This window comes from Lipotes vexillifer, unplaced genomic scaffold (assembly GCF_000442215.2).
Source record: "Lipotes vexillifer unplaced genomic scaffold, Lipotes_vexillifer_v1.1 scaffold12, whole genome shotgun sequence".
Taxonomy (NCBI): domain Eukaryota; kingdom Metazoa; phylum Chordata; class Mammalia; order Artiodactyla; family Lipotidae; genus Lipotes; species Lipotes vexillifer.
The window spans coordinates 4,643,466-4,669,981 of NW_006796716.1; the positions used below are offsets into that span (position 1 = coordinate 4,643,466).

General features: G+C 45.6%; 2 protein-coding genes across 2 annotated transcripts in view; one reads left to right on the forward strand and one right to left on the reverse strand.

Moving 5' to 3' along the window:
- The window catches only part of ZCWPW1 (zinc finger CW-type and PWWP domain containing 1), a 24,113-nt gene extending 12,029 nt beyond the window's left edge, over positions 1-12,084 (forward strand). Inside the window, exons 11-16 of the mRNA XM_007468860.1 lie at positions 735-818; positions 1,425-1,491; positions 1,904-2,001; positions 10,330-10,390; positions 11,072-11,206; positions 11,765-12,084. Coding sequence (XP_007468922.1) covers positions 735-818; positions 1,425-1,491; positions 1,904-2,001; positions 10,330-10,390; positions 11,072-11,206; positions 11,765-12,084 — 765 coding nt within the window. The remainder of the gene's footprint in view (positions 1-734; positions 819-1,424; positions 1,492-1,903; positions 2,002-10,329; positions 10,391-11,071; positions 11,207-11,764) is intronic.
- Positions 12,085-13,016: 932 nt separating this feature from the next.
- LOC103076413 (paired immunoglobulin-like type 2 receptor alpha) lies at positions 13,017-23,886 on the reverse strand. Its single transcript, XM_007468861.1, has 7 exons — positions 23,777-23,886; positions 23,073-23,462; positions 16,967-17,161; positions 14,649-14,679; positions 13,570-13,619; positions 13,312-13,343; positions 13,017-13,139 (listed from the first exon to the last, which is right to left on the reverse strand). Exons 1-7 carry the CDS (start codon positions 23,829-23,831, stop codon positions 13,017-13,019), a joined length of 876 nt encoding a protein of 291 aa, XP_007468923.1. The 5' UTR covers positions 23,832-23,886.
- Between the last annotated feature and the right edge of the window lie 2,630 nt (positions 23,887-26,516).

A 26,516-nucleotide genomic window follows, 5' to 3' on the forward strand; every position in this document is an offset into this window, starting at 1 on the left:
TCTTTCCCTGTCTGCAGATAGAGGGCCTTCCTAAAGACCATGGTTTTCTACAGTTTAGCCAAAGCAGGTGTGATAGAAATGAAGGCACAGATTAACTTAGGGTTTCTCAGTCTCGACACGTGACATTTTGGGCCAGATAATTTTTTGTTGTGAGGGGATTCCTAGGCATCGTAGGAGGTTTAGCAGCATCCTTGGCATCCTACTGGCATCTAGCCAGTAGGACCCCTAACCCTAGCTGTGACAACCAAAAAATTGTTTCTAGACATTGCCAAATATATTCTGGGGGGGGGGAAGTCTCCCCTGCTTGAGAACCACTGAATTAACTAAATAATATTTCTTCCCTATAATCAGTTTGGGCTTGATGAGCCTTGCAAATGAGCAGAGGTTTAGGAGCTCAGGGACCTTAGAAAATCGGGCAGTGAGTACTAAATCAAGCAGCTGGATCTAAAGAAACTTGTGAGAAGCTTAGAAGTACAGTCATCTGAACTCCTTTAATTTTACCTTTACAAATTTCCATGGGCTTTACTTTGGAGAGGACACCAAAATGTTGGTTGAAAATTTTGCTAGGAATTGATGAAAGGTTTGTTTGGGTATAAGACAGGATTGTGTCTCTGAGCTCAAAAGATTAAGAATAGGAGTATCATATCAATACCAGAAACTGGAAATAAATGTAAAGATAATGTCTGGTGAGTAGCAGTTTGTTGGAGTTACTTTTCTGAAATCTTTCATTTCAGAAAAAGTGCAGGAATAAGGACTTCAGCCAGAAACTGGGGGCAGCCCTGATGATGGCTCAAGAGGCAGAGCAGATCAGTATTCAGGTGGGAAAGTGTAGATCACATACCTGCTTCTCTTTGGGACTTGGGACACAAAGCAAGTTATGCATTTCCTACTGTAGAAAACCGGCTGTCCTTACCCATTACACAGTCTTAGTCCTAGAACTAGTCTTTTCTTCCCAGGCCAGCTTCCCCTGATGCCTTAATTCATCCATTCTTTTCCCTACCTTTGGACAAATGGGATCTTTTCTCAGTCCAAACAGGGACTGTTAGTAGGGGGAATCCCACCAACCTATTTAACTTCGAGTCTCAGGTGTATGTACCTTATCTTCTCTTTTATGTGGAGTCAGTTTTTACCCTCAGATTCTGCTTTTGGGTGGGGTAGAGAATGACAGTGAATTTCCCCTTCCCAGTTATTAACTGAATTATAAACAAACTGGAAAAAGAAGTTATAATAATATTGTATATTATAATATTATAACATATTATAATAGTTAAGCTCTACAAAATCTAGATAGAAAGTATGAAATTTCAAGTGAAAATGGTATGGAATATGAATACAAATTCTATAACTAAAAACCTTGAAGACAGAGGACAAAAATAGCCCCTGGGAGAGTAGTAGATGATGCTTTTGTTTCTTGGTTCCCTCAGGAGCGGGTTAACCTGTTTGGTTTCTGGAGCCGATACAGTGGATCTGACAACAGTGGGGAAGGAAAAGGTAGGATAAGTAGGAGGTTAAAGACTAGAGAGAGAGGGAAGGGATTCCTTCATGAGGGCAGCAACTGAAGCTTTTATTTTATATCCAATATCATCAACCTAGTTCTGGATTCTATAATAGGAGGCTCTTCATGAATGCCATTGACCAAGTGTCCAGGATGGATGGATGCACAGATGGGTAGAGAGAGGAATGGAGAAAAAAAGGGAGTAGGGAGGGAGGGTGCATGTTGAATAGTGACAGGACTTTGAAAAGGGTGGAACCATGATAATCTAGGATCAGATGTTGTGGAGAAAATGTGACTTGGACCTGAAAGGCAGAATTAGAAGACTGATTCTCTGGGATCAGCTCCACTAACTCATCACCTATTTTATCGGATAAATTATTTAGCCTTTCCTTCCTATTCCTGTTCTAGACGTAATGCTCTCTGGGGCTAACAGCTTGGATTCCTGCTTGGAGAAAGAAGAGGAAGAGTCAGAGTTGGAGGAAGAGGAGGAAGAGCAACAAAAAAAAGTAAGATTGATCTTGGGGATTCCTTTTAGGAGATTGCTGTAGGCCATCTGGTTAGCATGGATTTATATTTTCTAAGGAACCATCCTGTCCCTGCATCAGAGTAGCCCTGACTGGCTGGCTGGTTTTTATCTCTTAGGGGGTCTTCAGGGAAGGAGAGTCTCCTCTTTCCTCAGTTATTCTAATATCTCATATCTCTAGGAACTTATCTTTTGATTACAATCTCAGTTCCTACTGTAGTTCTTTGGTTCCTGCTGGAGCAATTTCAGAGAATAGCAGGTTGCCTCCCTGTGTGAACACTTAGGATATTTATTATTTTATTTCCTTAGTCTGTTTTCAGGCATATGAAATACATGTATTTTTCATATTTAAAGACTTTTTAAGAGAAGTTTTATGTTCACAGGAAAACTGAGAAGAAGGTACAGAGAGTCCCTATGTACCTCCTGCCCCCACACATGTATAGCCTCCTCTGTTATCAACATCCCACCAGAGTGGTGCATTTGTTTACAGTTGATGAACCTACATTGACACATCATAATCACACAAAGTCCATAGTTTACATTAGAACTCACTCTTGGTGTTGTACATTCTATGGGCCTGGGCAAATATATAATGACACATATCCATCATTATGGTATCATACAGAGTATTTTTACTGCCCTAAAAATTTTGTGTGTTCCATTTACTCATCCCTTTCCTCCCATACCCCTTAACCACTGACAACCACTGATTTTTTTTTTTACTGTCTCCATAGTTTTGCCTTCTCTGAAATACCATATAGTGGGAATCATACAGTATGTGTAACCTTCTCAGACTAGCTTCTTTTGCTTACAACTATGCATTTACGATTCCTCCATGTATTCTCATGGCTTGATAGCTCATTTATTAATTTTTTTTGGCTGAATAATGTTGTATTTTTCCAGATATACCACAGTTTATTTATACATTCACCTACAGAAGGACATCTTGGTTGCTTCCAAGTTTGAGCAATTATGGATAAAGCCACTATAACTATGGTTTTGTGGGAACATAAGTTTTTAACTCCTTTGGAGTAAATATTAGGGAGCTTAATTGCTGGATTGTATGGTAAGAGTATGTTTTGTTTTGTAAGAAACCATCAAACTGTCTTCCAAAGTGGCTGTACCATTTTGCATTCCCGCCAACAATGAATGAGAGTTCCTATTGCTCCACATCCTTGCCGGCATTTGGTATTGTCAGTGTTCTGGATTTTGGCCATTTTAATAGGTGTGTAGTGGTATCTTGTTGTTTTAATTTGCGTTTTCCTGATGGCATATGATGTGGAGCATCTTTTTATATTCTTATTGGCCATTTGTATATCTCCTTTGGTGAGATATCCATTAAGGTGTGTGGCCCATTTTTAAATTGAGTTGTTTATTTTCTTATTGTTGAGTTTTATGAGTTCTTTGTATGTTTTATTTTATTTTTTATTTTATTGAAGTATAGTTGATTTATAATATGTTAGTTTCATATGTATAGCACAGTGATTCAGTGCCATATACATATATATATATATTCTTTTTCAGATTCTTTTCCCTTATAGGTTATTACAAAATATTGTGATATATAGTAGGTCCTTGTGGTTATCTATTTTATATATAGTAGTGTATATATGTTAATCTCAACCTCCTAATTTATTCCTCCCCCCTTTCCCCTTTGGTAACCATAAGTTTGTTTTCTATGTCTGTGGGTCTATTTCTGTTTTGTAAATAAGTTCATTTGGCTTTGTTTATTTTAGATAATAGTCCTCTATCGTGAGTCTTTTTTTTTTTTTTTTTTTCCGGTACGCGGGCCTCTCACTGTTGTGGCCTCTCCTGTTGCGGAGCACAGGCTCCAGACACGCAGGCTCCGGACACGCAGGCTCAGCAGCCACAGCCCACGGGCCCAGCCGCCCCGTAGCATGTGGGATCCTCCCGGACCGGGGCACGAACCCGTGTCCCCTGCATCGGCAGGCAGACTCCCAACCACTGCGCCACCAGGGAAGCCCCTCAATTATTTCTTTTATGGATTGTGCCTTCAGTGTTGTACATAAAAACTCATTGCCATACCCAAGGTTATCCAGATTTTCTCCTGTGTTATCTTCTAGCAGTTTTATAGCTTTATATTTTACACTGAGATCTATAATACATTTTGAGTTAATTTTTGTGAGGGGTATAAGGTTTGTGCCTAGATTAATTTTTTTGTAGTTCCACCACTATTTGTTGAAAAGACTATCTTTGCTGCATTGTATTGCCTTTGCTTCGTTGTTAAAGATCAGCTGACTATATTTTTCTGAATCTGTTTCTGGGCTCTCTAGTCTGTTCCATTGACCTATTTGTCTGTTCTTTTACCAATACCACACTGTCTTGATTACGGTAGCTTTACACTAAGTCTTGAAGTTAGATGGGGTCAGTCCCCCAACTTTGTCCTTCTCTTTCAATATTGTATTGGCTATTCTAGATCTATTGTTTTTCCATAGAACTTTAGAATCAGTTTGTTGATATCCACAGAATAGCTTGCTGGGATTTTGATTGAAGTTACATTGATTCTATAGATCAAGCTGGGAAAAACTAACATCTTGACAATATTGAATCTTCTTATCTACAAACATGGACTATTTCTCCATTTACTTAGTTCTTCATTGATTTCATTCACTGGAGTTTTGTAGTTTTCCTCATATAGACCTTGTATATTTTGCTAGATTTATACCTAATTATTTAATTTTTTTGGTGCTAATATAAATGGTATATAAACGTATTTTTAAGTATCAAATTCCATTTTATATTGCTGGTATGTAGAAAAGTGATGAACTTTTGTATATTAACCTTGTGTCCTGCAACCTTGCTATAATCACTTATTAGTTCCTGGAGTTTTTAGTTGATACTTTTGGATTTTCTACATAGATAATCATGTCACCTGCAAACACAATTTCATTTCCTCCTTCTCAGTCTCTATACCTTTTATTTCCTTTGTCTTATTGCATTAGCTGGAACTTCCACTATGATGTTGAAAAGGAGTGGTGAGAGAGGGCATCCTTGCCTTATTCTTTTTTTTTTTTTTTTTTTTTTTTTTTGCCGTAGGTGGGCCTCTCACTGTTGTGGCCTCTCCCATTGCGGAGCACAGGCTCCGGACGAGCAGGCCCAACGGCCATGGCTCACGGGCCCAGCCACTCCACGGCACGTGGGATCCTCCCAGACCGGGGCACGAACCCGCATCCCCTGCATCGGCAGGCGGACTCTCAACCACTGCGCCACCAGGGAAGCCCCCCTTGCCTTATTCTTGATCTTAGTGGGAAAGCTTCTAGTTTCTCACCATTGAGTGTGATGTTAGTTGTAGATTTTGTGTATATATTCTTTATGAAGTTGAGGAAGTTCCTCTCTATTCCTTATTTACTGAGAGTTTTTATTATGAATGGGTGTTGGATTTTGTCAAATGCTTTTTCTGCATCTAATGATAGGATCACATGATTTTTCTTTCTTAGCTGTTGATGTGATGTATTACATGAATTGATTTTCGAATGTTGAACTAGCCTTGCATGCCTTGGATAAATCTCACTTGTTCATGGTGTATAATTCTTCCTATACATTGTTGGATTTGATTTGCCTAATATGTTGTTGAGGATTTTTACATCTCTTCATCAGACATATTGATCTATAGTTTTCTTTTCTTGTAATGTCTTTGTCTGGTTTTGGTATTAGGGTAATACTGGCCTCATAGAATCAGTTAGGAAATACTCTCTGCTTCTATCCTCTGAAAGAGATTACAGAGAATTGGTATAATCTGTTCACTAAATGTTTAGTAAAATTCACTGTGAACCCATCTGGGCCTGGTGCTTTCTGTTCTAGAAGGATATTAATTACTGATTCAATTTATTTATTAGATATAGGCCTATTCAAGTTGTCTATTTCTTGTGTGAGTTTTGGCAGATTGTGTCTTTTAAGGAAGTGGTCCGTTTCATCTTGGTTATCAAATTTGTGGGCATAACATTCTTTGTAGTATTCGTTTATTAGTCTTTTAATATCCTTGGGATCTATAGTGATGTCGCCTCTTTAATTTCTGATATTAATTTGTTTCCTCTCTCTTTTTTCTTAGTTAGCCTACCTAGAGGCTTATCAATTTTATTGATCGTTTCAACGAACCAACTTTTAGTTTTGTTGATTTTTTCCTATGGATTTCCTGTTTTCAATTTCATTGATTTATGCTCTAATTATATATTTTCTTCTGCTTGCTTTGGATTTAACTTGCTCTTTTTCTAGTTTTTCTGGTTTCCTAAGGTTGAAACCTACATCATTGATTTTAGATCTTTCTTTTTTTCTAATATATCATTCAATGCTATAAATTTCCCACTAGGCACTGCTTTCACTGCATCCCACAAATTTTGATAAGTTGTATTTTCATTTTATTTAGTTCAATATATTAAAATTTTTCTCTTAAGATTTCTTCTTTGACCTATGTTATTTAGAAGTGTGTTGTTTAATATCCACGTGTTTTGGGATTTTTCCAGTTATCTCTCTGTTAATTCCATTGTGGTCTAAAAGCAGACATAGTATGATTTCTATTCTTTTTTTTTTTTTTGGTGGCTCTGGGTCTTCATTGCTGTGCATGGGCTTTCTCTAGTTATGGTGAGTGGAGGCTACTCATCATTGCGGTGCACAGGCTTCTCATTGCAGTGGCTTCTCTTGTTGCAGAGCACAAGCTCTAGGCACGCAGGCTTCAGTAGTTGTGGCGAGTGGGCTCTAGAGCGCAGCTGCAGTAGTTGTGGCACACGGGCTTAGTTGCTCCATGGCACGTGGGATCTTCCCAGACCAGGGCTCGAACCCGTGTCCCCTGCACTGGCAGGCGGGTTCTTAACCACTGCGCCACCAGGGAAGCCCCTGATTTCTATTCTTTTAAAGTTGTTAATTTGTATTTTATGGCCCAGTGGTCAGTCTTGGTGAGTGCTCCATGTGATCTTGAGAAGAATGTATATTCTGCTGTTGTTGGATAAAGTAGTCTATAGATGCCAGTTATATCTAGTTGATTGATGGTGTCGTTGAGTTCAACTGTGTCCTCACTGATTTTCTGCCTGCTGAATCGACCTGTCGATTTATGATAGATGGTTGTTGAAATTTCCAGCTATGATAGTGGAATCAACTATTTCTCTTTGCAGTTCTGTCAGTTTTTGCCTCTTGTAGTTTGGTGTTCTCTTGTTAGGTGCATACACTTTAAGGATTGTTATGTGTTCTTGGAGAATTAACCCCTTTATCATTATGTAATGCCCTTTTTTATCCCTGATAACTTTACTTGCTTTGAAGTCTGCTCTGTCTGAAATTAACATATAGCTACTCCTGCTTTCTTTCTTTTTTTTTTTGCAGTACGCGGGCCTCTCACTGTTGTGGCCTCTCCCGTTGTGGAGCACAGGCTCTGGACACAGAGGCTCAGCGGCCATGGCTCACGGGCCCAGCCGCTCCGCGGCATGTGGGATCTTCCCAGACCAGGGCACGAACCTGTGTCCCCTGCATCAGCAGGCAGACTCTCAACCACTGCGCCACCAGGGAAGCCCACTCCTGCTTTCTTTTGATTAGTGTTAGCGTGGTATATTTTTCTGCATCCATTTACTTTTACAATCTATATGTGTCTTTATGTTTAAAGTGGGGTTCTTGTAGGCAATATATAGTTGGGTCTTGTTTTTTGATCCATTCAGACAATCTGTGTCTTTTAACTGGTCATTTTAGACAGTCATTTAGACTGTTGATGTTCAAAGTAATTATTAATACAGTTGGATTATTATCTACAATATTTGTTACTGTTTTCTATTTGTTGCCCTTGTTCTTTCTTCCTACTTTTGTCTTCCATTCTTTTTCTGCCTTTTGTGGTTTTGAGTGAGCTTTTATATGATTCCATTTTCTCCCCTTCCTTAGCATATCAGGTAAGATTTTTTTTTTCCTTTGGCTTCTTTCAGGACTTTAATTTTCTGTAGTTTGAAAATAATATGCCTTGGTGTGACTGTTTGGCATTTATCCTTCTTGATGTTCTCTGAGCTTCCTGGATCTGTGGTTTGGTGTCTGACATTAATTTGGGAAATTCTCAGTCATTATTGTTTTCAATATTTCTCTTTTTCTTATCCTTCTGGTATTCCCATTACACATATCTATACATTCTGTAGTCATCCTACAATCTTTGGATATTGCATTCTTTTTTCCAGTCTTTGTTCTCTTTGATTTTCAGTTTTGAAGGTTTCTTTTGAGATATCCTCAAGTTCAGAGATTCTTTCCTCAGCTGTGACCAGTCTACCAGTAAGCCCATCAAAAGCATTCTTCATTTTAGTTACAGTGTTTTTGATCCTCAGCATTTCTTTTTGATTCTTTCTTAGGATTTCTATCTCTTTGCTGACATTGCTCATCTGTTCTTGAATGCTGTCTACTTTAGCCTTTAGAGCCCTGTGCATATTAATCATATTTGCTTTAAATTTCCAATCTGATAATTCTCTAGCATGTTTGGTTTTGATACTTTTTTTAAATTTTATTTATTTATTTTTGGCTGCGTTGAGTCTTCATTGCTGCACGCGGGCTTTCTCTAGTTTCAGGGAGCAGGGGCTACTCTTTGTTGCAGTGCGCAGACTTCTCATTGCAGTGGCTTCTCTTGTTGCGGAGCACGGGCTCCAGGAGCATGGGCTTCAGTAGTTGTGGCACGTGGGCTCAGTAGTTGTGGCTCATGGGCTCTAGAGCGGAGGCTCAGTAGTTGTGGCTCACGGGCTTAGTTGCTCCGTAGCATGTGGGATTTTCCCGGACCAGGGCTCGAACCCGTGTCCCCTGCATTGGCAGGCAAATTCTTAACCACTGTGCCACCAAGGAAGTCCCTGGTTTTGATACTTGCTCTGTCTCTTCAGGTTGTGTTTTTGCCATTTGATATGCCTTGTAGTTTTTTTCTTGATTGCCAAACATGATGTACCAGGTAAAAAGTACTGCTGTAAGTATACCTTTAGTAATGTGGTGGTAAGGTGTCAGGGGAGGGGAAGAGTTCTATATCCTGTGATTGGGTCTAAGTCTATTAATGAACTTATGCCTCTGGACTGTAAACTTCACAGTGTTTCTTAGTTTTTTCCCACCCCCTTAGGTGGGGCAGGGTGATTAGAGTGGGCTGAAGTTGGGTGTTTCCCTATCCCCAGGACAGTTAGGCTCTGTTAACACCCTAGTAGGTTAGGCTCTGGTTAACTGGTTTCTCCTGAGGGTAGGTTTTGTTAAGAAGAACAGAATGCTCTGGTATATTTCAAAATAGTTCTTTCCCCCTCTCCCTGCTGGAAGCATGGAGTTTTTCTCTGATATTTTCTGTGAGAATCTGGTTGAGCTCCTGGAAGGAAAACTCACAAAAAGTCTGGAAGTCCCCCATGACTGGGTATCCCTGGAGTTTTTAACTCTCAGACTTGTCCACACTGAGCAATTCCTTTATTACTGTTGAGGTTTTCCTATCCTGACACTAGTTCTCTTGGTGGTTTCTGCTTGTGAGTGTATGTTCTGATAAGCATGACTCCCTGTATTTGCCTGTGTATCTTCAGTTTTGAGGGCAGAGGTTTTCCCTGTGTCCTCACTGTTCTTATGGATCTAAGAATAGTTATTGGTATTTCAGTCTGTTCAGCTTTTTAGTTGTTGTTAGAACACAGTTACAGCTTCCAAGCTCCTTGTGTGTAGATCTGGAAACTAGAAGCTCTGAAGTGTATATTTTTCACTTTCTCTTTTAATTTTTAATTTACCAGTTTTTATCATGTTTGTGGCCTAACTTTATTTCCTTCTGTTGTGCATAAAGCCTTGCATTGACTAATAAATAGAATGGGAAGGATGAACATTTTTATCTTTGTTGTCATTTATTTATTTATTTTTAAACATTTAAAAAAAATTATTTATATATTTTTGGCTGCGTTGGGTCTTTGTTGCTGAGTGGGGGCTTCTCTAGTTGCAGTGAGGGGGGCTACTCTTCATTGCAGTGCTTGGGCTTCTCATTGCAGTGGCTTCTCTTGTTTCGGAGCACGGGCTTTAGGCACATAGGCTTCAGTAGTTGTGGCATGTGGGTTTTAGAGCACAGGCTCAGTAGTTGTGGCACACGGGCTTAGCTGCTCTGCAGCATGTGGGATCTTCCTGGACCAGGGCTTGAACCCGTGTCCCCTGCATTGGCAGGTGGATTCTTAACTACTGTACCACCAGGGAAGTGCTGTCATTGATTTAAATTGTATCAGACTCACAGAACCTAATTTGAACTCCCTTAAGTGCACTCATCATTTCTGTAGCATCCCACTCTATTAAATCACAATTATGTGACTTCATTTATATTTCCTTATTTTTCTCTCCTTATTTTTCTCAGGATCCAACTTTGCCTGGTCCCAAGCCAGCCAAAATTCAGACAAAAAAACCCAAGGCAAGAGGTAAGCAAGTCAGCTGGAAATGGGACATGTGCTACAGTTAAGGCAAGGCAGAAGCAGAGAGTGGGAGGGTCTGCGTGTGGCTGGGCCTTACTGATGTCTCAGCTCCAGAACCGGAGAAAATGAGCAAGACTCATGCTAGGGGCTTCCCTGGTGGCGCAGTGGTTGAGAGTCTGCCTGCCGATGCAGGGGACACGGGTTTGTGCCCCGGTCCGGGAAGATCCCACATGCTGCAGAGCGGCTGGGCCCGTGAGCCATGGCCGCTGAGCCTGTGCGTCCGGAGCCTGTGCTCCACAACGGGAGAGGCCACAACAGTGAGAGGCCCGTGTACCGAGGAAAAAGAAAAAAAAAGAAAAAAAAGACTCATGCTAATGTTGTCAGGGAAGCTGTAGCCTTCTCACTTCTGTGAGTTGAATTACAAAATCTTAGGTTGAAGGTGGAATGAATGTTTTAAATTCTTAGCCAAGAAGGGTGACTTCTTGGAGGAGGCGGGTTCTGAGGTGAACTATAAAGAGAAGACCCGGGGGAAAAAAAAAGGAAATATTTGAGGACTCACTAGATCGAAAATGAGCAGAAGATGCAAGGCGGAGGACAAATGTGGGGAGTCTATGGACCCTAGCCATGCTGTCACTCAGTGAGAAATAAACCAATGTCCTTCACGGTTGGGGGTTGGGGGTGATGCAGGTGGAGCACATGGACGAGATGGAACCCCACAAAGGAAGACAATGAAGAGATCTCTGGGAAATGAATCTGCAGCTCCATCTTTACCCATCATGGGAAGGAAAAAAGGGCATGGGAATTCAGAACCTGAGCAGCCAGGTAAGGCTCAAGACTTGGGGAAAACTGTGGGAAAATGAGGTTCATGTCCGCATTTTCCCTCCTTTGATCATTTTTTAATAATTTCACAGCTTTTCATTACTTAAAAAAAAAAGTTTGGCCAAAACGGTGTCATCCAAATTGTAGAACACAGCACACACTGTAGAAACATTTGGTGGTTATTATTTGATTTGATTCAGGGACATTCAGGGATAGGAGAATGGTAAGGAGGTGGGAATTAACATTTATTGATATTTCCATGGGCCGGCTAGATAGATACTTCTATAGTTGTTCCCTTTAATTCTTTCAGTATCTCTGTGACTGGATATTTGCCATTTTACGGTTAAGGAGACTGAGGTTTAAAGGGTTTAAAGTTTGCTCAAGACCCATGTCTAGCCTGTGGATCCAAGTCTTTCTGACTCCAAACCCCATTTTCTTTCTTTTAAGAAAGGTCATCTTTTCCAGAGATTGTTTTGGTAATAGAAATTTAGGAGTTTGACTTGTAAAAGGTGAGGACAGATGACCCAGTAAGTCTCTCAGTTTTATCACTTTTTCATTTAGGCCCTAAGAAAAAATTTAAAGCTCCCCAGAGCAAGGCCCCAGTAAGCAGCTCATCTGAGGAAAAAGAAGCTAGAATAGTGCCAGAGGTCCTGATCCCACCAGCTCCTCCCGGGGCCTGTCCCATGGTGGGGAAAAAAGGGCCTGCACCCCAGGAGCCACGGCCTCAGGAAGCTGGAAGTGTCCTCTCTGATGATGGAGGCTCCAGTGACCTGGACCTGGACCAACTCATGGAGGATGTTGGAGAAGAGCTGGAGCAGAGGGAGGAGCCACAGCACAGAGACGACGCAGGGGAGCTCGCCGTGGCCTTCTGTGAGGAATAGCTGTGGGCTCGCACCTCCTTCCTGCTCTCTCATCCCTTCTGTGGGAGCAGGAGGCAGAGCCTCTCAGAGGATCCCCGAGAAGCTGATAAATGTTGGGGTTGTTCATTGGCTGTGAGGTTGGTTGGCTAAGGTCAGAGTTGTGCAGTTTATGTTAATAAACCAGGTTACTGGTTTAGTTGGTTTGTTCGTCTCAACCACTTGCTTTCTTTTGGCTTCTCTCCCTCCTCCTCCATGTCACTGTGGCACGTCATGCTTTCTGGTGGGAGGCCTGTCAGTATAGGGATCTGGGAAGGCGATGACACCCGAGTCCTAGAAGAAGGACACCGAGAAGGGCAGGTCTGGGTTCAAATCCTGCCTCAGCCACTTACTAGCTACATGGCCTTAGGGAAAACACTGTAACCATTCTGGGTCTTGTTATCCTGCCTCAGATGGTACATCCAGTGCCATACAGGGTTGTTGATGATGCTGAAATGAAGTAAACCACTAACACAATGCATGCTAATTATTATCCTAAGGGAAGCAGAATGGTTAAATTAGGAGACAGACCTTGGGTTCCAGACTGACTACCAGTGTTTGGGGATTTAGTGGTCCCTGGCCTGAGGCAGTCACTGAACAAAAGTACTAGGGGAGGGATCTTGGGTGTGAGCTATCTATTATGGTTCCTTTATGGCAAGAAGGACAGAAGTTGAAGGTGATGTCAGCTTTCTCCTTAGATGCATTCAGGCAAATTGTACAGGGACTTTTATTTTTGTGGTCAAGGGCTAGGAAGTTGAAGAGGGAACTGGAGCAGGTGGCTGTGTTTCTCTCAGGTCCTTGGTGGCCTTCAACACCTGCTGGCTTCTGAGTCGTCTGTGTCTGTCCAGGGTGATTATGAGAAACTGAGCTCCCTGTGTGCAGCTGACTCTAAGCAGGTCCTCACTCAGTCTCACTCCTTAGGCCTTTACGACAGAGTATAGGGTCTCTTCCTGGGGTCCCTCTTGGGGAGGCGGGTGGGGAGGCGCTGCTGGTGAGGTCAAGCTGGAGAGGGCGAGGGAGGCATAGAAGATGCCGTCATCCTGGGGGAGAATGGAAAGTGGAAGGGGTTAGGCAGCAGAGGGGGAGCTGTCCCATCTCAGAGCCGCAATCCCACAGCTGATGCCCTGCCGAAATCACAGTCCCTCTGTTCTTCCACCCCACCTTCTCCAAACATTCCTTTAATTCTTTCAGGCCCTAATCTGAGCTGCTTACCTTGGTGTCCAGCTTGGGGCCTGTATGTTGTCCTAGAAAAAATCAAGATGTGCCAGGGTTAGGTGGCCTGGCAGCAAGGGTAGAGAAATGGGCAGGGGGCTCCAGTAGTGAGGTCATCTTTAGGTAGGAACAGGGTCTGGGGGAGGGTGGGTGAGGCGGGGGAGAGAGGAGGATGCTGAGGGCACGTGTGTAGGGAGGGGGGGTGTCGGGGGAAGGACGGCCCAGGTGGAGAGCGGGGATGATAGCGGCAGGACCTACCTTTATTCCCAATGTTCTCGTATTTCTCCTCCGGGTTTTGGAAGGATCCCCTGTGTGGGAACAGGAAGGGGGCGATGTGTCAGAGGCTGGGCAGAAAAGAGTTACCACCTGCCTCGGGCTGGTTCTCTTGGTGGGGGCTCTGTGACCTGCCTGGACACACTCGGAAGATGAAGGCAGAGGTTTGAGGCTCTCAGAAGGAGGCCGCCTGGACGGGGTTGAGGGGTCATTTGCGGTGTAGCCCTGTCCCTGAGTGCTGACTGAGGTGGATTGTTCTGGAGAAGCGGCTTTACTGCAGGGGCACAGGGAGGAGAAGCAGGAGGGGGAGCTTCTGTTCTCTCTGCCGCAGCGCCTCAGTTAAAACTGGAGCCTCAGTTAAAACCAGGAAGCTAATCTCAGGTCCCCTGGGCGGTGCTCAGGCCTTGGTCCCTAGAGGAGACATGGGGAGGGGTCCGAGGAGGGCAGCTGTCAAGAGTCAGGAGGGAGAGAAAAGAGGGAGGGGCTGAGAGAAGGAAAAGCCTGGAAGTGGAAGGAAAGATGGAGAAAGGAAAGAGGTGGGCCATGAGGAAGGTAAGAGCTCAGGAAAGGAAGAGGAGCTGGGGCCCGAGGAGAGGGAGCCAGGCTGGAAGCCAGGAGGGAAGTTGCTCTGAGAAAAGACAGATAGCGGAGCAGCTGGAGGTCCCGCGTCACAGGGGAAAAGGACAGATTGGATGAGGGGCAAGAAAGAGGACAGAATGTGGAGGTGGTAGGTGTGTTCAGGAAGGATGAGGTGGAGAGAAACCAGGATGAACAGAGAAAAAGGCTGAGAACTAGGGATGAAGGAGGAAAGGGGCAGCCAGAGAAAGACAAAGGGAAATGTTCTGGGAAAGAATCAGAGAACGTGCTGGTCCACTGTTCTCGATTTTTTAAAGAGCTGGAGCCTCCGGAAGTGAAGAGCCTGGCCTGTTAGGGGACTTGGGAGGGTGTGGATGGAGAGTCCAGGAGGGCAGGGGCTGTGAAAGGCTCCCTAGTGCTGTTCTCAGAAAGAAACTTCCTGCTTCACAAAACAGCACCCCCTCCCCCCTTGGAGGAGAAGCGCTCACCTGGCTGGGGTTCTGGCTTTAGTCTGCAGACCTGTAGGGGGACCAACAGTGTGTCAATGTGTCATCCATGGAGGCCTGTCTCCTGCCTGCCTTCTCTGCCCCGTCCCACTCTGAGCTCATCCTTGGAGAGACCAGAGCAGCGAAGCAGTTCGGCTGAAACCCGACTGGGAAGGGCCTGGGACTCTGAGCCTGCACCCAGCAGGCACCCTGAGGCTGCCTACACCTGTCCTGCCTTGTCCTCAACACCCATCAGGAGAGCAGCTCTTCCCTGCACCCTGCGTCCCTTCACCTTCTGAACACATTGGACTTGCCCACTTCCCCCAACTCCAGTGACCTCTGCTCCACTCAGCCACACCCTGGGCCTTTTTTTTTTTAATCACTTGAGCTGAGACCTCTGACCTAGTAAATGCTAGTATCATTGTTATGCTACTACTGTCTTTCCTTCCAGCTCTCTTTTGTCATCATCCCTCTGTACCTGTGCTTAACCTCACTAACTCTTGTCTCTTGATGATCCACTTTCTTTCAGGTTATCCAGGCTCCCTGCTGAGTCCTCTGTAGTCTCCATCTGTGCCCTCTTACTCACTCCTTGACCTCCTGTGTTCCCTGTCCTTCTGCCACACTTGCTGACACATCTTCAATCCTGGCTGTGTCCTAAAGCAGGGAATGCTATTTGCTTATCCCAATATCCATTTGATTCTTCTTATTCAGTTACAGAACGTTGATTTTATTTGGAGTGGCAGTGTGCCCCCTACAGATAGATGTGGGACCTATGACTAAGGGGAAGTTGTAGGTAAGACTTTGAGGAAGGCTCTTTAAAAGGAGGACAGAAAGCTGGGTCATAGTCTTTTTGTCCTTTCCTCCTACATTCTGTTTCCTGTTTAGATTCACAAATCGTGCCTGGAGTCCTAGCAGCCATCTTGCACCATAAAGCAGCCTTCAGGATAGAAGTCAGTATCCAGGACAGTGAGCAGAAAGGTAGGAGCCCGAGTGCCTAAGGACGGTGTCCTTTGCTTTCTGGCTCCAGATCCTTTTAGATGAGGAAAAAAGAAACCCTCTGTGTTACTTAACCCACTGTTACTTCTGTTCTCTGATGCTAGCAGCTGAACACAACTTTTTTTCTTTGGCCGTGGCATGGCTTGCGGGATCTTAGTTCCCCAACCAGGGGTAGAACCCAAGCCCTCGGCAGTGAAAGTACAGGGTCCAACCACTGGACCGCCAGGGAATTCCCTGAACACAACTTTTAATCAGCAATTCCTAAAGGTTTCTAAACCTGCATGGTTGAATACTGCTGAAAAAAAACATAGTCATGTGCAATGATGCTTTATGGCTTCTCATCTGAGTTGATCCTCAAATACCATCTTGCATTTCCTCAGTGACTACGTCACATTTTCTCTACATCTTGAACGTTCATCCTCACTCTCAGGACACAACCACTGTGGTTTTTGCTCTGCAGAGCTAAAATAACAATTTTAGACTGACCCCAGCCTGGCCCACCTCTGGCCCTTCCACTACAGACTCTGTATCTGCAAGGCCAAGCTGAGGTTGCCACTTTGCTTTATCACATTGCTGCTGGGATCAGAGGCTCTGGGGTGTGATTTCCAAGGTCTTCTTCTCTCATCTCCTGCCTCCTCCACAGCTGTGAGCTACTTAGAATTCCCAGCATGGTTTCCTTCCCCTGGAAGGACAGTGATCTCTACAGCACCGTCACCACCTGGCTAATTCTTTTTCATTCTTTGAGACTCTTTGCAGGTGTCACTTCCTCTGGGAAGTCCTCCTTGATTACCCCTCCTTCCTCCCAACCTACCATAGCTATTTGCAAATGAGGCCATTAGCCCTTGAGGCAACTGTCTTCCCCATATCCTCATATCCCCCAGTTCCTTGAAAGCAGGGCCTGTGCTTTATTTACTTTTGCATCTCCAATTATAACCCAGACCCTGGAAAATGGGTGTCCAACCAGTGCTTGCTGAGTGGAGCCACCTTCCTGTCCCTTCTGTTCTCTCCTTACATTTCCCAGGGCAGACCCTCCCTACCCTTGCACCAAAAGGTGAGGACAAATGAGAAATGATTAAGTCAAATGAAAAGAACTGGAACCCATCAGATTTGTGGAGAGGGATTGGTCTTGAGTGGTGGTTCCCAAACTTGACACACAAATACCACCTGAGGAGACCATTAAAAATGCAGATTCCCAAGCTCAGATCTCAAGCCCAGCAGGGATCTGCATTTTTAATGGGCACCTATGGTCATTCAGATGCAGGAGGGTTCTGAGAAACACCCAGCTGGGAATCTTGGGGAGAGATTGGGGGTCCCAGACCACTTACCTTTGCTTCTCTTCCACCTGAGGTACACAGTCAGTCCCACAATTGCAGTTATGAGCACAGCGCTGGCCAGTGCCAACCCGACTGTAGCTTCAGTACTCAAGGGCCAAGACCATGAACTCCTTTTGCTCTCTGGGACCCTGAGGCCAGCTGTGGTGGTGATGGTGGTGGTGGGGACTTGAATTGTTATGTTGGTAGCTGGGAAGACATGAGAAATATGCAAATTCTTCACTAAAGGGCTGGAGGTATCTGGGTGAAGCTGTCACATCTTGTTCCCTAGTTTGGGGAATGTGGGGGTGTGGGGAGCAAGTCTCTGAAGCTCTCCCACAGGGAGGGGAGTAACAAGGGCAGATGCTGGAAGCCCTGAATCCTCATCACTCTGTTTAAATCCTGACCCTACCACTGATCAGTGCTGTGATCTCAGAACCTCATTTCATCACCTACAAATAGGGACAACTAAGTCACAGGATCAAAAAAAATGTGGTAAAATATACGTAACACAGATTTACCATTTTAACCATATTTAAGTGTATAGTTCAGTGACATCAAGTGTATTCACATTATCGTGCAGCCATCACCACCATCCACCTTCTGAAATTTTTCATCTTTCCAAACTGAAACTGTCCCTATTAAACACCAACTCCCCATTCCCCCTTTCCCCAGCCCCTGGCACTCACCATTCTACTTTCTGACCCTAAGCATTTGACTACTCTAGGTACCTCATAGAAGTGGATTCAAACAGTATTTGTCATTTTACATGATTGTCTTAATAAGTGAGAAAACATCTGTAAAGCACCTAATGTATATTGGAAATATATTATTATGGTTAAATTAATATGTATTGAACTTTAGTTCCTACACACAGATTGTATCTTTGTAGATGTTTAAGGCACCATTAAAAAATTGACATAGAGGGGCTTCCCTGGTGGCGCAGTGGTTGAGAGTCTCCCTGCCGATGCAGGGGACACGGGTTCATGCCCCGGTCTGGGAAGATCCCACATGCTGCAGAGCAGCTGGGCCCGTGAGCCATGGCCGCTGAGCCTGTGCGTCCGGAGCCTGTGCTCCGCAACGGGAGAGGCCACAACAGTGAGAGGCCCGCATACCACAAAAAAAAAAGAAAAAAAAAAAAGAGTCTGTTGAAATCATGAGTGAGTGTGTGCTCAATCATAGGTTGATAATTCTAAAAAATTTCTGTGAAATTGATGATTTTCTGAGACAATAATTTTTTTTTTTGTCTTAACTGCTTTATCCCAGTGCCCAGATTAGGACCTGACAAATAATAGTCACTCAGTCAGTACTTGTTATTTCATTTGTTAAATGAAATAATTTTCCCTTGGAATTTCACAACATTCAACCACTGTCTTCCAGCTTCCTCTATTGCTATTGAGAGAGTCAAGCCACTCTGATTCCTGAATCTCTTTATGTGGCCAGTTTATTTCCTCCTTGGAAATGTATTGGATCTTCCTTTATCCCTAGTGTTTTGAAATTTCATGTTGCAGTGCCCCAGGGTTGGTCTCTTTATTTTTATCCATTTTGCTGGGTTCTTTCATTCTGGAAAATTTCTAGAGTAATTTTGTTGATAATTTCTTCCCCCATGGGCTTCTTTTTTCTCTGTTTTTAAAACTATTATTCAGGGGTTGGAACTCTGGGACCAATTCTCAATTTTTCTTATCCTTCCTTATAATTCCTATATTACATTTCTATGGCTGCTATGACAAATTGCCACAAGCTGGGTGACTCTAAACAACAGAAGTTTACTCTCACAGATCTGGAGGCCAGAAGTCAGAAATCAAGGTGTCAGCCACGCTGCACTCACTCAGGAGGCTCTGAAGTAGAATCTGTTCCTTGCTTCTTCCAGCTTCTGGTGGCTGCTTCATTACAGTCTCTGCCTCTGTGGTCACACTGCCTTCTCTTCCACCTGTGTCAAATCTCCCACTGCCCCTCTCTTATAAGGACACTTTTATTAGTATTTAGAGCCCACTCAGATAATCCCAGATAATCTCATCTCAAATTCCTTAGCTGAATCACATCTCCAACAGTATAAGGCAGTATTCACATTATTCAGTATAAAGTTCTGGGGATTAGGATGTAGACATGACCTTTGGGGGGCTGCTGTTCACCCACTACAATATCCAAATCTTTGAATTTTTTTCTACCTTCTGAGATATTTCCACAAACTTCATCTTTCAATCATTTAATGAGTTTTGTATCTTTGCTAGTAAACCTATAATTTCCAAGACCTTTTTTTTGTTTCAGAAGCTCCTTTGTAATGCATCCTTTTGTGTTATATACATGAAATTCCTTAACTTTCTGAGGATGATAGTTATTTGAAACTTTTAATCTCCTTGCATTATTTTGGATTCTTCCAGATGCCCTTTCCCCCCAGATTGTTCTGTTCTCTGCATTTCATGGGAAAAGCATATTCTTTAGATGTTTAGTTCAGTCATTTTTAAAACAGCTTCTGTAGCCTCGAGCAACCTGGGCACAGCTGAGGTGAGGGTACAATCCTTAGTGCAGGGGATTTGGTGCAAGGCCGAGACTCCAATCACTTACCCCCTTGGCTCCCAGCGTGCAGGAAGCTGTGTGCGTTATAGCAGAAAAGGCATGTCAGTTAGTGGGCTGTAGAGTGATCTGTTAGACTTCTAGATCTTTTCAGGCCCATCAGATAGATATCCCAGAGAAGACTCTCCTAATATTCTGCCCTTGGTGGGTGGGCTGTGGGTACCAGCCTGGCTACCTGCATCCTGGGAGGCTCCCACAGGGGTCAAGTTGTTTAAGGTCTCATCAGTTCACCAAATCTCCAGATTTAAGAACTAAATCCTTGTCGCCAGTTAGGCCCCAGGGTACTCCCCCCAGGCTCCTTGTGGATTATCATTTCTAGAAAGCAAATATCCACTCTTTGGCTGGGGTTGTGGGTGGGGGTACGGAGGTGTCTCTGCTTCTTAAATACATTTCAACTCGTCCTCTAGTTTTCAGACCCCCTTCCACCCCCAGTTTCACGAGTACTAGGAGCTGCCATTCCTGACCCTTTAAAGGGTTTTGCAGTGTAAATCGCCTTCCTTCTGGGTGTCCCTGCTGGTGACTTAGGGTTTAACTCCTCTGGTCTCCTGAGCCAGTTACATTAGTCTATCTGTTTCCAGCGTCCCCAATTTTGTTTTTGTTCACCTGGGTTGCAAATACTTTGTCCTTGTGGGTTTTTGTCTTAAAAAATTCCCTTCGCTGTCATTTTAGTAGATTTTGGGAGGGAGTGGAGGTAAACATGTGCATATAACCCAGCATCTTGGCCAGAATTTATGCATTACTTTTAAAATGAAAATTATAACAAGTATACATTTTTTAAAATGTTGCACATTAATAATAAAAGTAGAGAATAGGAAAAAGTCTTGTGAGGCATTTACATGATCTCTGGAAGAACATTACAAGGGTTTACTGAGGGATATAAAATAGGACCCTTTCCTCAGTGAGAAGATTGCACATCATACTGATTTCAGTTTCTGTCAATTGCTTTATAGGTTTAATGCAATTCTTATTTAAAAAAATCAACATAAGCATTTTTCTAGGTACTTGGCAAACTTATTCTAACATTTATGTGGAAGAATAGGCAGGCAACAATAATAAAGTTTTTGAGGAAGAAATATGTGGTTGTGTTGGAAAAAAACAGTCATTGAAACATGATAAAGTTATAATAACTAAAACAGTGTCGTACTAATATAAGAAAACACAGACTAGTGAAACAGAATAGACAGACCAGAAATGGATGCTATTCTACAAAAGAACTTAAAAGCTAGGCCTATGAATCAATGGAAAAAAGAAAAAATATTCAATAAATGAAGTAAGGACAACTGATTTGTTTCTTGGTATAAAGATCAACTTAATTCTTTATCTCACACCATATACCAAAATAAATTCTCACTATGTTGAAGAATTTTATTATGAAAAGTAATCAAATCTTACAAAAATTAGGAAAAAATATTTTCACCCCTAGTGGGATGTGGGGTTTTCAGCTTAGAAATAAAAGAGAAAAACTACAAATGAGAACATAATTAGATTTGGCTACAAAAGTAAACCGTTTGTAAAAAAAAATTAATAAGCCAATCTCAAACTTACGAGATATGTTTGCTACAGATATTCCTTTGGTGTGATGTTTTTGCATGGTGGTTCTTCACTGGGATTAAAAACATTTCTTTTTATTACTTTCTTGTATCTTTTAAAACGTAATGAGCATGACCATCCAATTAATTGGAAAAAAATTAACTTATTGATGAAGAAACTCACAGTAAGTGTGACTGAAACACAGAAATGAGAAAAAGAAGGAAGAATTAGGAAAGGAAGAAGAGGGATTTAAGGAGAGACGAAGTCCCTCAAAAAAGGCTGTTTAAGGAAAAATGGAGGAGGTGCAGGAAATACTAATCCCAGGCTGTCTTGCTTAATTCAGGTTGTGAGTCACTATCTGTTTGCTTTAAAACCAGCATAGTGGGGCTTCCCTGGTGGCGCAGTGGTTGAGAGTCCGCCTGCCGATGCAGGGGACACGGGTTCGTGCCCCGGTCCGGGAAGATCCCACATGCCGTGGAGCGGATGGGCCCGTGAGCCATGGCAGCTGAGCCTGCGCGTCCGCTCCGCAGCGGGAGAGGCCACAACAGTGAGAGGCCCGCGTACTGCAAAAAAAAAAAAAAAAAAAAAAAAAAAAAAAAAAAAAAAAAAAAAAAAAAAAAAAAAAACCAGCATAGTGGTCAAGAAGGGGCAATGGTTTTCGGAGGGGGAGACACGGGGAGTGTCCATCCCAGCCGGGAGCAGAAATTCATCACTGATACTGCTTAGAATTGCCAGCACAAGTGATTATAAAAAGCAAACAAACATAGATGATTTTCAAAAAACTTTTCAAAAAAAAATTTTCAAGCTTAGAATTGCCAGCACAAGTGATAATAAAAAGCAAACAAACGTAGACGATTTTCAAAAAAAATAATCTACAGACAACACACCCCTTTATTGCCTGTGCCTGGGAGAGAACCCGTCACCTCTGCCCTGGAGTCAGATACACTGAAGTTCAAGTTCCAACGCCCCACTGAATGACAGAGGGAGATCCGTTGATGCTACACGTCCATTATTAGGTGAAAAATTGTCAAAACAAGATGATCAGGTTAGTACCTGAGGCCCAGCGGCTCATGGTTAAGAGAAGAGGCTCTGGGGTTAAACTGGGGTCAAACCCCACCTGCACCAGGAGTGACTTCGGGCAGGTGTTTGCTGTGTGAGCCTTGGTCTCCCTTCCTGTAACAGGAGGATGGCAGAAGGGCCGACTGTTACTGGGGTCGTGGGGAAGGTTAGCTGGGGTTTAGCTGGGGTGATGCTGCCAAGGTGTCCAGCCGGGAGGCAGGGCGCAGTCAGCGGGAGCTGCCTTTACCGCTGCTGCTGCCTCGTCATGACCAGGACAGAGGAGGAAAATCAGGGTGGACAACGGGACAGTGTGACTAGAACCACACAGGGAGTGGTGGGGGGGTAGGCAAGGAGGTAAAGAGGGTGGAAGCGGAGAAGAGGAGATGGGAAAGAGGTGGGATGGGGGTGGGAGCGTTGAGGGCCATGTTCTGGGGAGCAGAGCAGCAGAAGGAAGGGGGAGATGGGAAACAGGTGATGGGGACACGGGACACCTCGGGTCACCATTGGTGGCCACCACATACCTACTGTGTGTGTGGGCTGAGCTCATGGCCGTGGGGAGACAGACATGGGGTAGCTGAGTCTCCACACATGGACACATGACAAAGGGGAGGCAGCCACATCCCAAAGATGTCAAGTCACCTGGAGGACATGGGGTGAGGGCAGGGGAGGGTGCAGCCCCAGCTTGGAGCAAGAAAGGAGAATAGCTGGGAGCCCAGAGGGCGGAGGCCTGAGGATGAGGGAGGGGGCTGGATCTGAGGGGCAGAGAGGAGGATGGGCAAGGGAGGCAGCACAGGGCTGGGGAAGATTAAGGTGAAAAGGGGTTGATAGAGGCCTGGGGAGGAGTAGAGGGGGCAGGGAGAGGAGTTTGAGAGAAAAGAGGAAGAGGGGGCCTGGGCCAGGCCTGGGAGACAAGACCCCAGTGGCCTCCAAGAGCCTCAGGCAGGACAGCTGGACTCACTGGGGATGATGATGAGTGTGGTTCCCTCGATGGACTGCCACATCTGCTTGCCTTTTCTCAGTGTGTCCACCTCCACCCGGCAGAAGTACCTAGACGCATCCTCCCTCCGCAGTTTCGAGATCTGGAGGGAGCCGTTCTTCCCACTCTCTGTCCAGTTCAGGAGGAGCTGGTCCTTAAAATCCTTATGGATGAACAGTGGGGTCGTGTTGTAGATGAACTCCCCATGGAAGTGTTTCCATCTCCAGGATATTCTCACGTTGGGAACCTTGTGTAATTCCCAGGAGTAATAGAAGGAGAAGGGGATGTGGATGGAGCCACCCTCGGGGGCTAAGAGTTTCTTTGGTTGGTCCATCCCAAAGTCAGTGTTTGGATTGGGTTCTGCCCGGTGACCTAGAGGAGGGAGCAGAGGGAGAGACTTTGAAGGTGACCCCAGACCGTCAGCCACCCTCATCTACAGGGGGATGTGTGACAGGTGGTAGGACTGGCCCTCGGGTCTGGGTGAGCCCCTCTCCAGGCTTGGGGTGGGGAGGAGGGTGTGGGGTTGGGGGGACCCGGCACTGTGGGACCAGCTCTTTGTTTGTTGGGGGTGGGATGCCTGGCCGGCTACCCCAGAGGACACTTCTACAGACAGACAGCCATAGCCCCTCCCCGCGGGGGGTGGTCCCTGTGGCCCTGGGCAGAGCAGGACAGTTCCGGCCTCTCACCCGCCTGCAGAGATGCCAGGGGCAGCAGCAGCGTCAGCAGCAGGGGCAGACCCATGGCCTTGCCCTCCTCCCGGGATGAGAAGACAAGCAGAGCCTTCAAGGCCAGAGGGGAGGCCTGTGGAGGGGCCACCGGCGGGGAGTCTCAGCACCAGGAGAGCGAGGACCAGGCTCCTTCGGAGGACTGAGGAGGGTAGGGGCCTTCCCCAAACCCGCCCACCCCTGCTGTGACTGGCACTTCCTTTATCAATCTGGCTTCTTTTCCTATATTGCAAAAGGGCCTCTCTGTGGTCAGTGCAAAGGGAACCATGACCTAGGGCTCCCTGCCCACCTCTGCACACTGAGGGGCTGGTCCTGACCTGGGCCAGCTGGGGCCTCTCCTCTCTCCCTCAGCTCCCTGCCTCTGCCACCCCCTTGGCATCTCCTTAGGAGTCCGTCTCCTCTGTGTGTGTCTCTCTCCTTTCCTCTGCTTCTCTGAGTGTCTCTCTCCTCCCAGGGAAAGGGGTGACAGCAGGACCAGTTCAGGCTCCTTCAGGGAGAGGTCCACGGCGCTGAGTCCCTGCCCAGCTACAGCCCCTTAGAGAGGAGGAGGAGGGAGCTGCTGGTGGTCAAGCCTCAGCCCCCAGCCCAGGCACCAGGGGCACCCAACATGCTGATGGTCTCTCTTTCTGCAGGTAGGGGACACTGCAGTGCCCCCCTTCAGTCCCCAGGCAGAACCAAGGCCCACCAGGCCCCTCCCGCCCTGCTCTGCTCCCTGTGTGCAGTCTCACACCCTCCCTGAGGTGAGGTGAGGGTGGGCACAGGTTCCCACCTACCCAGAGGGTGGGCCTTCTGGAGGCCACGTCTCCACCCAGAGATGCAGGCCTGGATCTGCAGGGCCCTCTGTCCTCACACTCTACAAGGAGCACACCGGGGCTCAGACACGCCCTGCCCCACGTCCAGGACTCTGAGGTGGCGGGTCCAGGACTTGAACTCCAGTCTTGCTGAGCCCACAGAGCCTTCTGCTCCTTCTGGATGCTTCCTCCTGGCTGTACCACAGAATCTCTGGTCCTCACCCTGTGAGTGCAGAGCCCTGGGGGGTGAGCCCGGAGGCTGTATTTAATAACGCTTCTCAGGGGGTTCCATCTGCAGCTGTGCGACCCTGGCTCATCTAGAGCCTTCCCTGGACAGAGGGGATGAAGGTCAGAGCAGTCATGAGCCATCCAGCTGACAGTCCCTGGGACCCTCTCTGATGGAGGCCCTGCCCGCCTGTGACTGGTGGTGGGCAGGGTGAGAGATTGGGGGCTGGGAAATTTGGTGGCCCCCCAGGGCTGGCTGGGATGGAGGCTCTGCTCACCCACTCTCCAGGATGACGTTGGCATTGGTTCACAGAATGGACCATGGGGGTGGGAGGACATGATTTGAACTTCCTTTTTCCTTTTCTCAGTTTCTTTCCCAATCCTAATAGATGTTTTCCACAGTTCTCTCATGGCCAGCCAGGTAGTCCTGGCTTTCTCTATGTGCCTGCACTTGTAGGCCTCAGGGGACAGATTCTGCACTTTCATGGAACCCTCTTATCTGAGTCAAGCCCTAAACCTGCGTTTTCTCATTTTCAGCTTTACAACATTCTGTGGTGATATATCCTTATGTCCATTTTACCCAGGAAGAAACTGAGGCCCAGAGCCTTAATGCATGGAGAGTCCCAAACTCTCCCATTCCTGTTGGGGGAAGGGAGGATGAACTCCTGTCACCAGTTCAGCCCAAGCATCTTTCAAAGTCCACAGGGAGGTGACCTCACTTACTCTGGTTCCCTCCAGGTCTGGATTTGGACGGCACTCAGGTCTGTCTGCCTCGTGAGCTTGGCGCTTACCCAAGATTGCCCCTCCCCCACCAACCACCCCCGTTAACCTCCCTCACTTCCCCTTCCTTCCACAGCCCATCCTGGGGGGTCATTCATTGTGCTTCATTCAGCTGGGCACTTCTCAGGGTCTGGGGAAACAAAGGCAGGAGGGATGTGAGTGTGGCCCCTGAGGTGAGGCAGGACACATGAGGCAAAGAAAGAGCACAGGGAAGGGGGAGGGACGAAGGGCGAGGTCTTGGTCTCTGCTCTTTCCCGTGGGCTGTCCACGGGCCTCTGCTGACATCAGCACTCTGTTTACTTCCTCTTGTTTTCCAGGCAGGGAGGGGCCCAGAGAAGGCTTCTCCTGCCCTGGTTGGGTGCAGGCGTGCAGTGAGCCCTCCAGGAACTAGAGTCCAGCTGGGAAGGGAAGACTCTCAGCTTGCTTCACTATGTGAGGCAAGTAGAGGGAGACCCAGGCCCCACAAAGTTGAAACAGGCAGGGATGACATCTCCCACTTCCTGTGTGTCGGGTGTTTTGCACTCGTGTTGGCCATGTTTTCTTATTTGCTGTATTCTTGATGCTCTGACATCTGGGGCCTCACTGACCAGGGAAAGACTGTCTCTCCCAGGGATGCCAGTTCTTAGAAGAGCAATGGATGTGCCCAGGAGCTCACCTGTCATATGCAAACCAACCAGTCCAGAGCCCACACTCCCCACCACCTCCTCCATCTGGCTCTTATGCTCCAGGAGGCCCATGTTCTTCTGCCGTATTCATCCCAGGGCCAGGTACCAGGCAACTAGGGACAGCCCCTAATCCCCAGAGCCCGCAGACATTATTCATACCAGCTGATCCTAAACCTGCCTGCTCTCCCTTGCCTTGTCTTTCTCACAGAACCTACAACAAAGGTTCCTGCCCATGTTTCC

Bases quoted from the DNA above. Each gene is read 5' to 3' on its own strand.
- LOC103076413 (XM_007468861.1), bottom strand. From the start codon at position 23,831: ATGGGTCTGCCCCTGCTGCTGACGCTGCTGCTGCCCCTGGCATCTCTG. The intron at 14,680-16,966 runs GTAAGTGGTCTG...GTCCCCCTACAG, and splicing joins CAGGTGGAAGAGAAGCAAAG to GTCTGCAGACTAAAGCCAGA. The intron at 13,344-13,569 runs GTAGGTCCTGCC...GATTTTTTCTAG, and splicing joins CGAGAACATTGGGAATAAAG to GACAACATACAGGCCCCAAG.